The sequence below is a fragment of the Lithobates pipiens genome, unplaced genomic scaffold (assembly GCF_037356315.1).
Source record: "Lithobates pipiens isolate NorthernLeopardFrog02 unplaced genomic scaffold, aLitPip1_a1.2 Scaffold_18, whole genome shotgun sequence".
NCBI classification, from domain to species: domain Eukaryota; kingdom Metazoa; phylum Chordata; class Amphibia; order Anura; family Ranidae; genus Lithobates; species Lithobates pipiens.
Genome location: NW_027507758.1, coordinates 198,328,668 through 198,341,842, shown reverse-complemented (window position 1 = coordinate 198,341,842; position 13,175 = coordinate 198,328,668). Strand labels below are relative to the sequence as shown.

Below are 13,175 nucleotides of genomic sequence, written 5' to 3'. Positions count from 1 at the left end.
AATTAAATTTAGCACTGTTGTGTCACTATCGGGGCTTCCTGCCTGCTCCGTTGCTTCCCTATTGGCCATATCTGAGGGCCAATCAAAGGAGACTAGGAGATGAGAGCATCATGGGACATGTAGTCCCAAATATTGGCAGCCCCATTTTCCACAGGGAGATGGGTACAGCTCGATCGAGATTGAGAGACTGCAGCCTGGAAAAAAGGGAGAGAGTGCTACAGGACAAAGAATGAGGAGTGTGCCGGGCAGAAGCCAGAGAGACTAGGGTACAGACATGCTACACTACTGACCAGAGACACCCCCGGGGGACCCAGAGTGCTCGATTGTCCAGCCGGAGGGATTGCTGCGTCTGGTAAAAGGGCCTTATGGTCATTATCCATTACTTATCTTGAACTGTACTACGGCTGCAGTCTCTGACAATGATAATGTGATAAAGACATTGTCAAAAAAGGCGGTACATGGGTGACCCTAAAATGATGCCCCCCCCCCCCCCCCCCCCCCGAAAAAAGATCTGTGGATGCCCATGGATGAGGTGGCAACCCTACCGTGGCCGCGTTAGTGGCACTTTACCGTAATTTTAGTGGTGCTTTTCGGCTGCTAGCAGGGCACATTTAACCCCCACTAGCAGCCAAATAAAGGGTTAAAAGTGCACGTGTTGCAGCGCTGACAAAATACCTCGGAGGTGCTTTGGCAGCACTACCCATTCATTTCAATGGGCAGGGCAATACACCACTCCCAAACTGCCCCAAAAATGCTGCTTGCCGGGCTTCTTCTAATGTCCTTCAAGCGCACCACCCCAGTATAAAAGCACTTGGGCTTTCACACTGGGGTGGCACGGGAGGGTGTTTTTTCAGGCATTGTTTTTTTTAGCGCTAAAATGCCTGAAAAACGCCTTCGGTGTGAAAGGGGTCTAATTCTTCTTGGTCTCACAGACCCCAGGAGAAGGGGTGTGTACATTCTAAAACCGTAACAGAGGACACAGGCTGATGGCCCAGTCCAAGAGACAGCTATAATATAAAGATCATGAGAGTGCTAATAAAACTTTCACTCATATCAAGCATAAGCAGTTTAACGAAAAAAAAAGGGGGAAAGCAAATTCAGAATATATATGATGCAACAAACCATGGTAAGAATATGCAAGAATTGTAGTGCGTGGGAGAGCCCTCATAGCAGCGGCACTCGGTGAGACATCAGGAAAGAGTTCACTTGATGGAAACTGTGCCATGCAGTGAGAAAAGATGAACAGAAATATAATTGTGGTCTCATTTGATGTTCAAGAGTAGGGTATAAAGAATAACTGAAGAAAGGAACCACCTCACCCATTTTTCTGAGAAGATCCAGGGGTCACAGTACACTTCTTTTTAGAATGAGTTTTGCGCTATTCGGATTCCAGTGTTGCGGCGAATGTAGCGATGTGATCATGCCAGCCTGGGAGCTCCAGGGGTGTAATTTTGAGGCCAGAACATCCTCCGGGAACTGCAGGGTGGATGAGTGACCATATTTAGTAGAAATAGGTCAGAACGGAATCCCTCATTGATGGGTGGCTCCATCAGACCTCAGCTGATTCAAGAGTGGTCGGCCACATTCCAGGGTCTCTTTAGATAAGTCTGGAAAAATGTTAATTGCTCAACTGTCAATGACCGGGGTACCACAGAGTCTCACCATAATGACATTCTTTTCCTCAAAGTAGTACAGGCGACATATGACATCCTGAGGTTGCAGGGGTCAAGGGCCCAGTGCACTCGGTCAAACCACAGCAGGTCTGTAGCCAGGTTTTCAAGGACCTTGTTGAGAAGGCCTCTAGATGTGCACCTTTAGTCACCTCTGGTAGTCCCCAAATGCAGAGGTTGTTCAGATGGTTTGGTTTCAAAGTCCTCCAGTTTGTAGATAGCTGCTTGGTGGTCAACCGCTAGTTGGTTGACTTTCTTGTAGTTCCCTTATGGCCTCTCTTGGTTACCCTGGCGTTTCTCTGAATCATCTACAAGGACCAATAGGTGGAAGAGATGTTCTTACAGCTGTGAGATCTTTTTTATAGATTTGTCAAGGTTCTGGAACATGCCAGCAAGTTCCTTCTTCAAACCCCATATTAGGGACAACATTTCAGAACTCGCAGGGGATCCTGGGTCTTCCATACAGTTGGATTCAAAAGAAGAAGCAGGGGAGCTTCTCTGAGATGAGGTCATGTGAGTGGGTGGGAACAGGGCAGGTGGTTAGGTGGATGTTAGAGAAAAAAAAAATTGCAACATCGTCTATAGTGGCAGGATTGAATGAGGGAAGTGATTGTACCTGTGGACATGGAGTGTTAATTGGAGAAGATATCAATACACTGGAGATCTCCTCATGTATTGTATTAATCTTATTTTCTCAAATCACCTTTCAGGACAACCTTGGAGAGAGTATAGCTTCACCCTCTTCACAGGAAACACATGCAGCCTTTAAATCCCTCCTCTTCCACCATGCCCTCAGTTATTGTTTTTCCTCTGCCATGGTGGAAGCATGTGTTTGGAACCAGGGAGCTGCACTCTCCTCAAGGTTGAAGAGTGTTAGGAGAACCATTGCCTTTTAAGCTTCAGTGATCATCCTAGCACCCCAGCAGGAGCGGGGGGTTCCAGAGTCCCCAGTCTCTCCATCTCAATGGAGTTTAGGGCCCACAGGAGGCGCAGTGTCCAGATTCCGTTTGGCTCCGGTGCCTGGGCGGGGGTCGCTGCCAGTCAATGGCATGTCAGTTCTGGGTTTTGGCCGGCGGGTGACATGTCCATTGATGCAGGATCCTGTAGGGGCATGATGCTTGTGGTTCCAAGCGCCTGGAACACAGAGACCAGGGGAGGGGGCCATAGACCGGCGCTACCGGCCCTCGCTGATGGCACGGGGACCGGGAAAATTGAAAAGCAGTCGGGTGGAGGCATTGGAGGATGAAGTAGAAACCAAGCTTTTAGCTGAAGATAGTCCACTTCTGGATGGTTCACTGACCCCTGGATGGAGGTTTTGCGGCCAGATTTAATAGCGCCGCGACCAAAGGCCTTTTTGGTCAGAAGGGAGTGACTAGGATCAGATTGGTCTTTTCTTCTCTGTATTTCCTTAGAACCAGTGGTATTAGAGGAAAGGGGGGAAAGCATAGCACAGCTGCTAATGCCTTGGGTGGGCGAAGACACCTATACTTCTTGCTCTTCTCGGTGCAGAGAGAAGAGTTTGCATATTTGAGTTCTGTTGATTGGCAAACAGATCTATTTGAGGCTGCCCCCATTGTTTGGAGACCAAGAAAACTGATTGGTTCAGGCTCCATTCCACTTCCACCAGCCGCCTCCTGCTTAGAAGATCTGCTAGTAGATTCTGAGAACCTTTCAGGTGGACTGCTGATGAGGCCACATTCTATTCAACCCAGGTAAGTAATTGACTGACCAGCTCTAGGAGCCTTTGGCTCCTGGTCCCCCCTTGTTTCATTATGTGGGCTACTGCAGTTGTATTGTCTAACAGCACCTGAACATGATGGCCCCTTGCTACATGTTGGAAGGATAGGAGACCAAGCCTTCAGTCCCCTCCAGTTTGAGGATTTTTGGGTTTCCGACTTGGACCAGACCTCCTGAGAAGTCTGACCCTCCAGAACTTGCGTCCATCGTTAGACGCTTGTCCAAGGGAAAGACCCAAGAAAGGGTCTTTTGTCAGGTTGAATGGATTTCTCCACCATCCGAGAGCCCTCTTTACCTTTAAGGGAAGCTTTATCTGTTTTTCTATGGGCTCCTGGTAGGACCAACTGCATAGTATGTTTAACTGGGGGGATTTGGAATGCAATCTGGCCCACTGAATGGCAGGAATTGAAGTCGTAATAAGACCGCCATAGTTGACCTGGCTGACACTGACAAGTTGTTCTGCACTTGTTTCACCGCTGATTGGCTCTTCTCCCTTTTTTCCTGTGGTAGAAAGATTTTTTGAAGCACAGAGTTTATGGCATAACCAATTCATCTCCCGTGAAGAGGCATTGGAGGATGACATAGAGTTAGAGAAGAGTTTACATGGATGGGATGTTAAGTTGTTAATGAGAGCAATACAATCTTTTTTAGGGGGAACATTTACATTGGTTGAAATCTTTCTGAGACTTATACCACAGGTGCCCAAGAGCGAGGCAACATTTTTTTAGACTTCTGGTGTCATCGGTTTACCAATATTGTGAGGACTGGGGCTTAATTCTAAGTGAGGGAGGCCAGTGTGTCCAGGGAGAATGATGGTGACGTGTTGTAGACAGAATTTGCTAGGTTTAGGCAGGACAGGGGTGAGGGTTTGTCATAGTGGTGGTCAGTAGAAGAGAAGGGTTAGGGTTTACTTGGGTTTTTCCAGGTAATTAAGTGGTTGAAAGGCAAGAGAATGTGGAAGAGAGGGGGAGAGTGAAACTAATAAAGTAGTGATAAGAGAGAGGTAAAGAATTGCTGGAGAAATTGTTTTGGGTAAAAAAAAGGTTAGCCTGAGAAGTTTAGAAGTAGCAGAAGTGTTAGTATGAACAGGAATGGTGAAGTCATTGAGCGTGATTGTGGGGATTTAAGAAGAGAGAAAGTAGGGTTACCAGACAGAGACGTCATCAAGAAAAGCTGATAATGGTCCAAGGGGTGGAGGATCACAGCTGTCCTTAGAGAAACTGGAGAGAAAGGACAAATGCAATGTGGCTCAAATGAGGGGAGTGACAGCGAGGGAGGTGGTTGAAATACCTGAAAGGTGCTTTATGGGGATAGAAGGATGTCTTGGGAAGTGGGTCCAAAGAAGGTCACATTGGGAAAGGGCAGCAGAAGAAGCAGTGTAAGATTCATGAAGCCAAATTTCAGTAATGGCAAGTAGATTAACTGCATTAGTGATAGAGGTCGTGGAGACACAAGTTTGTTACTGACAGAGCTGGCATTCCAAAGGGCACACGATTAGTGCAGTCTGGTCTTGGGAAGAAGAGGAGTGGAAACTTTTGTGTGGATTGTGATTTCTGCAAGACTGTGCAGGGTGATGGGTGCGAAGGACAGTTAAATGATGAAGACCCAGAGTTTGGGGATAGATCTACAGAGGTTAGGCGTAGCAGAAGGGTGAAGGAGGTAATATGAGAGTGTGATTTATATGAAGCGACATCCCCCAGTGTCCAGATGTTTTTTATTTTGTTTTTGTTTTTTATTAGCGTGTGACTTTAGAATTAGCAGGAGTTAGTGAGTGCAGTGATGAGAGGAAAAAAAGTGAGGAAGTTATATACATAAGCTGTGAGAGGGGTGAATGAAAGCAAGTTTCAGGAGAGAGGACACAATTGTCAGGAGTGGTAGAGAGAACACGTGTCAGAGAGGAAAAAGAGCTGAAAGCTGAGAGGAGAGGGTTCACCTGCAGTCTGGGATTTTTCAAAATATTTTTCTGTTTATTTTCGCTGAAGTGCCGAGCCTTAAGTGCTCCCACTTAAAAAAAACAAAAAAAAAAAAAACAGCAAATCGCTTAAATGTGTATTAAGACCCCTTTCACACTGGGGGAGTTTTTAAGGCACTGGCAGGGCTTTGCAGCACTGTAGGAGTGATGCAAACGATGGGCAGCAGCGTTTTGTGTGCTGTTTTAACCATTTTTCGGCCGCTAGCGGGGGTTAAAACTGTCTCATTAGTGGCCGGATAGCACCGCTAAAAATAGCAGCACTTTACTGCCTGGGTGCTGTCAATGTGAAAGTGCCTTAGAAAGGTAGTTAACGTAACTCCTTCATGGCGACTGCCTCCCGGCCCTTTGAGAGTTCTAAAAGCCGGAAGGCAGAGACAGGCATGCAACAGCTGTGATTGGCTGCATCTGCAGCTTATCTATCCTCACTGCCTGTCATACTGGGAGCGTGCAGTAAGTGTGCGCTCTGCACGGTAAGTGGTTTACACAGGGCCACACATATTCGTCCACTCTGTATGAAGAGGTTAAGAGGAGGAAAAGAAAAAAAATCCACCTGAAAGTTAAGAGCATAATGTGCTAGCATGCATCACATGCTAGCAGGTTATAAAATACTTGTCTTGAAACGAAGTCCTGTCACCACTGCTGAAAGGGCTTCCATCTTTACTGGCTTTCCTTCCAAGTTTGCAGGCTTCGTCAGCTTGAATGACCAAGCCACGGTGACTTCACTCCCACACATGGAGTTAGGGCCATGGCACCATTCTTTGAAGGAATGACATGACGTCACTGGCTGCCAAAAGAGAACATTTTTCCTAAATGGTGCATATTTGGGAGATGTTCGTTTTACCCACAGGTAAGCTTACCTGAAGGAAAAAAAAAAAACCCAAAAAGCAGACTTTACTACAACTTTTAAGGCTGGGTTCACACTGCTGCGATGCGGGAACGCTGCGAATCTACTGCGGGTTCCCGCATCGCATGCCTCCCAGCGGCAGTTCACACTGCCCTATGCAAACTGCTGGGAGTGTCAGTGAAAAGTTAATGACGCCTCCAAATCAGTTCGCATATCGCAGTGCGATCTGCAAACTCAGACAGGAATCGGATCGCATGGTGTGAACACCCATGCGATCTGATTCTGCTGCGGACCAAAAAAAGGTCCTGTGCGAGTTTGGGCCGGATGCAATGCGAATTCAGCCATACACTATCTGTATGGCTGAAATCGCATCGCACAGAGATCACATGTGATTTGCAGTGCGAATCACATCCGATCTCGTACACCGCAGCAGTGTGAACTCAGCCTTAGGGTGTCAAATTTGTATTTGCAGTTTTAGCAGCATAGTATTGTGTTGACCACCTGTTTAATCTTTTGTTGAAAAATATAAAATATTTAAATTTTGCAAATTGACTTGTTGAATGTGCAACCTCTGGGACAGTTTTGTTTAATTTGTTAAGGTAGCTATACTTGAGTTTTGATCCATGTATGTGCAGGCTGGTTGTACAGAAGTTGACCTTCGATCGACTTCGGTACAACCAGCCTGTCAGGATTTTCCTGAGCGATCAGTGCTGCCAGATATTACCAACAACACTGATCATTGTGTTTTGATGGTGGGGAAGGCTCCTTGTTGTCAGAACAAAATAGCTCAATGTTTGAGAAACTTTAGACACAATGGGTTTCTCAGGAGAAATAATGCTTATACATGACTGAAATCCTAATCTGTCAGCAATTAATTTATGTTAATATATGGTTATTTATGATCTTTATTGTTTTTAGGTTCCTCTATGCATTGACTCATCTAATTTTGAAGTGATTGAAGCTGGTCTGAAATGCTGTCAGGGTAAATGTATAGTAAATAGTATCAGTTTGAAAGAGGGAGAAGAGGATTTCCTGGCAAAAGCTAAAAAGATAAAGCAATTTGGTGCGGCAGTGGTTATCATGGCTTTTGATGAAGTTGGACAGGTATGTTATCTGATTGTCTAAATCTGTTTCTCAACCTTTTTTCAGTCAAGACACTTTAAAATGATGTGCAATCTCGAGACACCCCAATTTAAAATGTTAAAACAAAACAAATTGTTTTATGTAGCGCAGCCACAGCCGCACACGTGGGCCATCTAACATTAGAGGCCATGTATTCTTCTAAATCAAATATGCCTTTGCACACTGGTACTGACTAGTATTTCAATGTTTATTTTCTCCCTCACACTGCTAATATGGCCCCAGTGCTGATAAAGAGGGACCAGGAAGGGGCAAACAAGGATGATGTGCATGCCCCTGACAAATCCTCCTTATCAACCGATTGATGTCATTGGTTATTAGGAGGACAGTGGCAGGAAGGTTGTAATGGTGCACAAGGAAAACCTGTGGCTTTGTGTAAAAGGCAGGCTTTATCCACCTGCTGGCTGGTATAACTTTTTTGGGCACTTTTTAGGCATTGTGCCAAGGCACCCTGGTTGAAAGACTGGTTTGAAAGTGCATGGGTGAAGCCTGGCTGAGTAGACATGCCAACTCTGTTTCTGAAGGGACATTTCTGCTGTATTGTACCTTGTCCCAGCTCAGTTTCTCCCAGTAAATATTGTTACTTTCTGGTTCTTGGGAGTTCTCACCTGAAAATGAAACCAACAAAAACACAAAGAAACACTGCCTCTGGCTTCAGCCAGAATGGCACTAGCTGCATCCCCTCCCCCTGGTACCTCACTCAGTGAAATCCTCTCAGCACTCTAGGTATCTGTGGCAACACAGGGCATATGGCTCAGATTCATCTATACAAACATTCTTCTGTTCTAAGGCAATTTGGAAAAAAATGCTACGCAAAGCCCTTAAACAGACCTCAGATCATATTACAAACAATCTGACTAGGGAAATCTGAGAACTGGGACAATGCACTGGAAATCTTGAACTGAGAGTTTATGAACTTGAAAATAACACCCAGGCTTATGCAGTTGAATTTGAAAACCTCAAAGAGAAAAAAAAAAAAAAACACTTGGTTTAATCTAATTTACAAGATTATGAAAACGGGGTCCAGCGTTCCAATATCCGAATACATGGAATCCTGAATCTGTCACTGATTTGCAAGCCACTATGATATCCCTATTTCAAGAACTACAGTCTTCCATACCGGCCGAAAGAATGGAAATGGACAGGGTTTATAGAGCCCTTACACCTCACAAAGCTGATGGACCACCATGCGTTTTCACTATGTCTGTACCAAGGAACAACTTCTAGCTGCAGCAAGAACAAAAAGATTTACTGATTTTCCAGGGATATATCTATCAACTTTTTGCTGATCTATCTTGGCTCACCATTTCTAAGTGTCAGGCTTTGAAGGCACTTCAAGTTTTACAGTGACATAAAATTGCCTATCAATGGGGCTTTCCATTTTCAATTTGCTTAACTTACCAAGGATCTAAATATGTCTGCCGTTCTGCTGAAGAAAGTCTATGGACTGAATTTTTATTTTTGATTCAGTGCCAGGTATTCTTATCTTTAACATCCAATTAGATATTTGGTAAACTTTTTTTTTTTTCTTTTTCTATTTAACTCCTTTTTTTATTGACCACAGTAAGTTCGCTATGTTACTTTACATGGCTTCATTTTTGCAATTCCAGTTTGATATTCTCAGGTCCACATTATTATTATTTGGGCTTCTGACGGTAGCTCTTTGGCCTCTGGTGCAACACTTGTCACTCCCCCAGTATGCCATTCTGTTGAGCTATTACTGCTCTTTATTATTTTACAAATTTTAGTAATATCTGCTCAACGAGAGCCAATTACTTTCCTTTTCTTCCAGCCTTTCCTCTTTCCTACCATCTATATTGAATTCTATGGGATCCTACTGTCCGAACTTAACACTTTATTATGCAACTCTTTGTTACCAATATGGCCCCCCTAAACATTTTTTCCCTAAGACCCCTTTCACACTCAGACGTGGCCAGGTTAGCATTAATGCATCACTAGTTTTAGCAGAGCTTTATCGTTGTCTTAACTGCGCTTTTTGGCCGTTAGTGGGGCACATTTAACCCCCACTTGCGGCCAAGGGTTAAAAGTGCCTGTGTTGCTGCACTGCCAAATCGCTTTGCAGGCGCTTCGGCAGCACTACCCATTTATTTTAATGGACAGGGCGTTTTGGGAGCGGTGTATGCACTGCTCCCAAACTCCACATTCAGACCAAACTTGAACAGGACCTTTTTTTTGGTCTGCACCAGAATCGCATGGTTCACACCTATGTGATCCGATGTCCTAACTGTCAGTATGCAGTGCAATATGCAACTTAAATGGGGGTGGTGTTAACATTGTATGCCACTCCCCAACAATTCGCAAATGGCAGTGTGAGCTGCTATACGAATCGGATGCTATGTTGGAACCCGCAGTGGATTTGCAGAGTTCCCGCATCGCACCAGTGTGAACCGAGAATCAAAGCATACAGCCTACAAATGTCACCTGGCTGCTCCCACCAAGGCTTGGTTCACACTGGTGCGATGCGGGAACCCTGCAAATCCACTGCAGGTTCCCACATCACATCCGACTCACACGTCAGTTCACACTGCCATATGCGAACTGCTGGGGAGTGTCATACAATGTTGATGACACCCCCGTTTCAGCTTCCATATCGCACTGTAAACTGACAGTTTGGATATGAATCAGATTTCATTGGTGTGAACACCCATGCAATCCGATTCTGGTGCAGACCAAAAAAAGGGTCCTTTGCGTGTTTGATCCGAAAGTGATGCAATATCAGCCATACAGTTTGTATGGCTGAAATCACATGTGATCTGAACAGCAATGCAGTGCCAATCACAGGGATGCTGAGTGTACAGTGGTGGGTAGTACATGCAGGATGGTGTCAGGATAGTGGACAATGTCAGATACTTTTTTTTTTTTTTTTATTTTACAATTTTTTTTTTTCCCAAAAGGTTTTTTGGGACCAGCGGATTTTTATTTTTTATTTTTACATTTTTTTTTACAATTTTTTTTTTATACTATTTTAACAATGATGGGATGGGGTGGGGTTTTATTTTTTTTTAAATATTTTTTCACTGCTTTTGGGAAAGGGGGTGGTTGGTGTCAGTGGTTGGTGTGTCAGTGGTCAGCGTCAGTGGGGCAGTGGACCGTGTCGGTATGAGGGGGTGGTTGTGGTGTCAATTGTTTTATTTTTCAATTTCAGTTTTTTATCTACAATTTTATTTTGGAATTTTGAATTTCTTTTATCAGCCCTGTGTGGGGCTTTGGTGACATGTCAGGGGTCCAAACAGAGACCCCTGACATCTCCTATTTGAGACCGAGAAAGGGCAGATTCCCCAGTCCATTCTCTGCACAGACAAGGAATGGAGGGAAGACAGCGGCTCCTCTCGATTCATAAACTGATCAGAGTAGCACACAGGTTACTCTACTCAGTTATCACAGGACACAGAGCGATTGGAAACAACATAACAACCCTTTTCTCCGCTCCCTCCATCCTGACATATCCAAGCAATCCACAATGTTGCGGAGGTTTAGGTCTCCCAAATATTTCTGCTACAATCATGCTGCACACCTTGCACATTTAACAAAATACCATGCAATCAAAGACATTTCTTTATGGTTAACAATTGAGTCTATTGACTGTGACCCTATTTCAGTATCTAACATGGTTGAGACCAAATGACTTTTATTCACAATCCCATCACAAAGCAGTCTTTATCCATCTGGGATGGCTTTAAAACTTCTTGGCCTTCAATCTTCTCGTTTACTGCTCCTTTTGTTAAAAATCCTGCTTTTTTTTACGCTTCGTGGATTGTTCCTAATTCTTTCAAAGCATGGAGTACAGCTCATATATATATATATATATATATATATATATATATATATATATATATATATATATATATATATATATATATATAAAAAAATAATTATTTTGGTGTCTGCCTCTGCCATACATGGTGATAAATTTGGACTTCCTCAATCGAAAATGTTAGAAAAATTTACAACCTCCTCTTAATTCCAACTCCCAACTATCCCAGATGTTGTGTTTTGAAAGCATATGACCCTCATGCTAGAGAACTTATTTCATTATTCTGTAAGCAAATTTTAGCTAGTACTAACACTGATTCTCCCCCACCCCTCCCCCAAATGGGAGCCAGACCTCGGTAATTTAATGCTGCTGAATTGTCGAGCATATGGTCCGCCACCAAGGCTGCTTCTTCTAATGTTGTCGCTTTGGAAACTAACCTTACCACCCCCTAATTACTTACCTGAGCCCCAGCTCTCTCCAGCGATGTCCTCAAACGTCTAAGCCATCTGGGACATTCCTCCTGATTGGCTGAGGCACAGCAGTGGCAGCATTGGCTCCTGCAGCTGTTAGCCAGTCAGGGGAGAGAGGGGCGGGGGCTGGGTTAGGGCTCCGTGTCTGAGTGGACACACAAAGCTCTGACATGGCTCCAGTGCCCCCATAGGAAGCCGCTAACAGTGGGAGAACTCAATTGGAGGGAGGGGCCAGGAGCAGCAGAGAGGAGGATCTTGGCCGCTCTGTGCAAAACCAATTGTGAGACTTTACAATCACTTTAGGCTCGGTTCACACAGGGGGCGATGCGAGGCGACACGACTTGCCTCGCCGCGACCTCAGCGGGGACTTGCAAATGACTTCTGTATAGAAGTCAATGCAAGTCGCCCGAGGTCACCCAAAAGTAGTACAGGAACCTTTTTTCTGAGTCGGAGCGACTTGAGTCGCTCCTCTTAGAACGGTTCCATTGTACAGAACGGGGGCGACTTGTCAGGTCGCGGCACGGCAAGTCGTGTCGCCCCCTGTGTGAACCGGCCCTTAAGGTGCTATGTGGTCCCTGCTAGAAAATCAAAATATGCTACTAATTACTCTGAAGTTTGTTTTCACGACTGTTCAGAGTCTGACACTCAACTTCATATTTGGTGCTATTGCCCAAACATTCTGGAAGGCAGTTTTTGACTTGGCCTCCAAAATCTTTGATACACCTATACAGCCCAATCCTGCTACAGCCCTACTAAACCTAAAACCTGATGGGATCACACAATCAATATCACCTTCTTTTACAGCTCCTAACAGCTGCAAAACAAACAATTGCTAAGCAATGGAAAGCACAATCTTTACTTCTATCTGAAACCATACACAGAACTAATACAGCTCTTATTCATGCTAAAATTGAAGAAATCAAAATAGATCAAATTGGTAATTTTGAGATACTCTGGCTTCCTTGGGTTAAGCATCATTTACCTCCAGATTTGGTGACGCTATTATTGCCTTGGTAATTTTTATATTTTCCTTGATTATGCTTTCTATTTATTTGGGCTTGCATCATCACTTATCGCCCTTCTCATTCCCTCCCTATCCCCCCCCCCCCCCCATACCTTCCTTCCTATTCCCCCTAGTCCTTCCCCCTCCCCCTCCTATATTCATCCTATCGGTATCCATACCTATAGGGTGCATTAAGGTGAAAAAAACGCAAGCCTTTACAAACCCTTTAAGGCTATCAAAAAAAAAGGTAAAGACTCTTGGAGAGAGAGACTATAATAGAGCAAAAGGCACTGAGAACCTATAAAACAAAACACAAGCAGAAATCAAAACAAAATAGATAATTCAATAGTAAGCACTACAATCCTTATAAAGATTTGTCTTTCAAATATGTTTGGAAACAAACTATCCATTTAGTATTAACTGCTTAACCAGTTCCCGACCGGTGCACGCTGATGTACGTCGGCAGAATGGCACGGGCAGGCATATTGGTGTACAGGTACGTCCATTTTTAAATGCCGCCCTGCCATCGTGTGCCGCTCGGGACCCCCATGAGTCTGGTCGCGG

At 44.5% G+C, this 13,175-nt stretch overlaps 1 protein-coding gene across 3 annotated transcripts in view; it reads left to right on the top strand.

Moving 5' to 3' along the window:
• The window catches only part of MTR (5-methyltetrahydrofolate-homocysteine methyltransferase), a 1,186,028-nt gene that overhangs the window by 475,372 nt on the left and 697,481 nt on the right, over positions 1–13,175 (top strand). For all 3 annotated transcript variants that reach the window (XM_077486511.1, XM_077486510.1, XM_077486509.1), the window contains exon 15: positions 7,142–7,327. In XM_077486511.1, the coding sequence (XP_077342637.1) occupies positions 7,142–7,327 (186 nt within the window). The remainder of the gene's footprint in view (positions 1–7,141; positions 7,328–13,175) is intronic.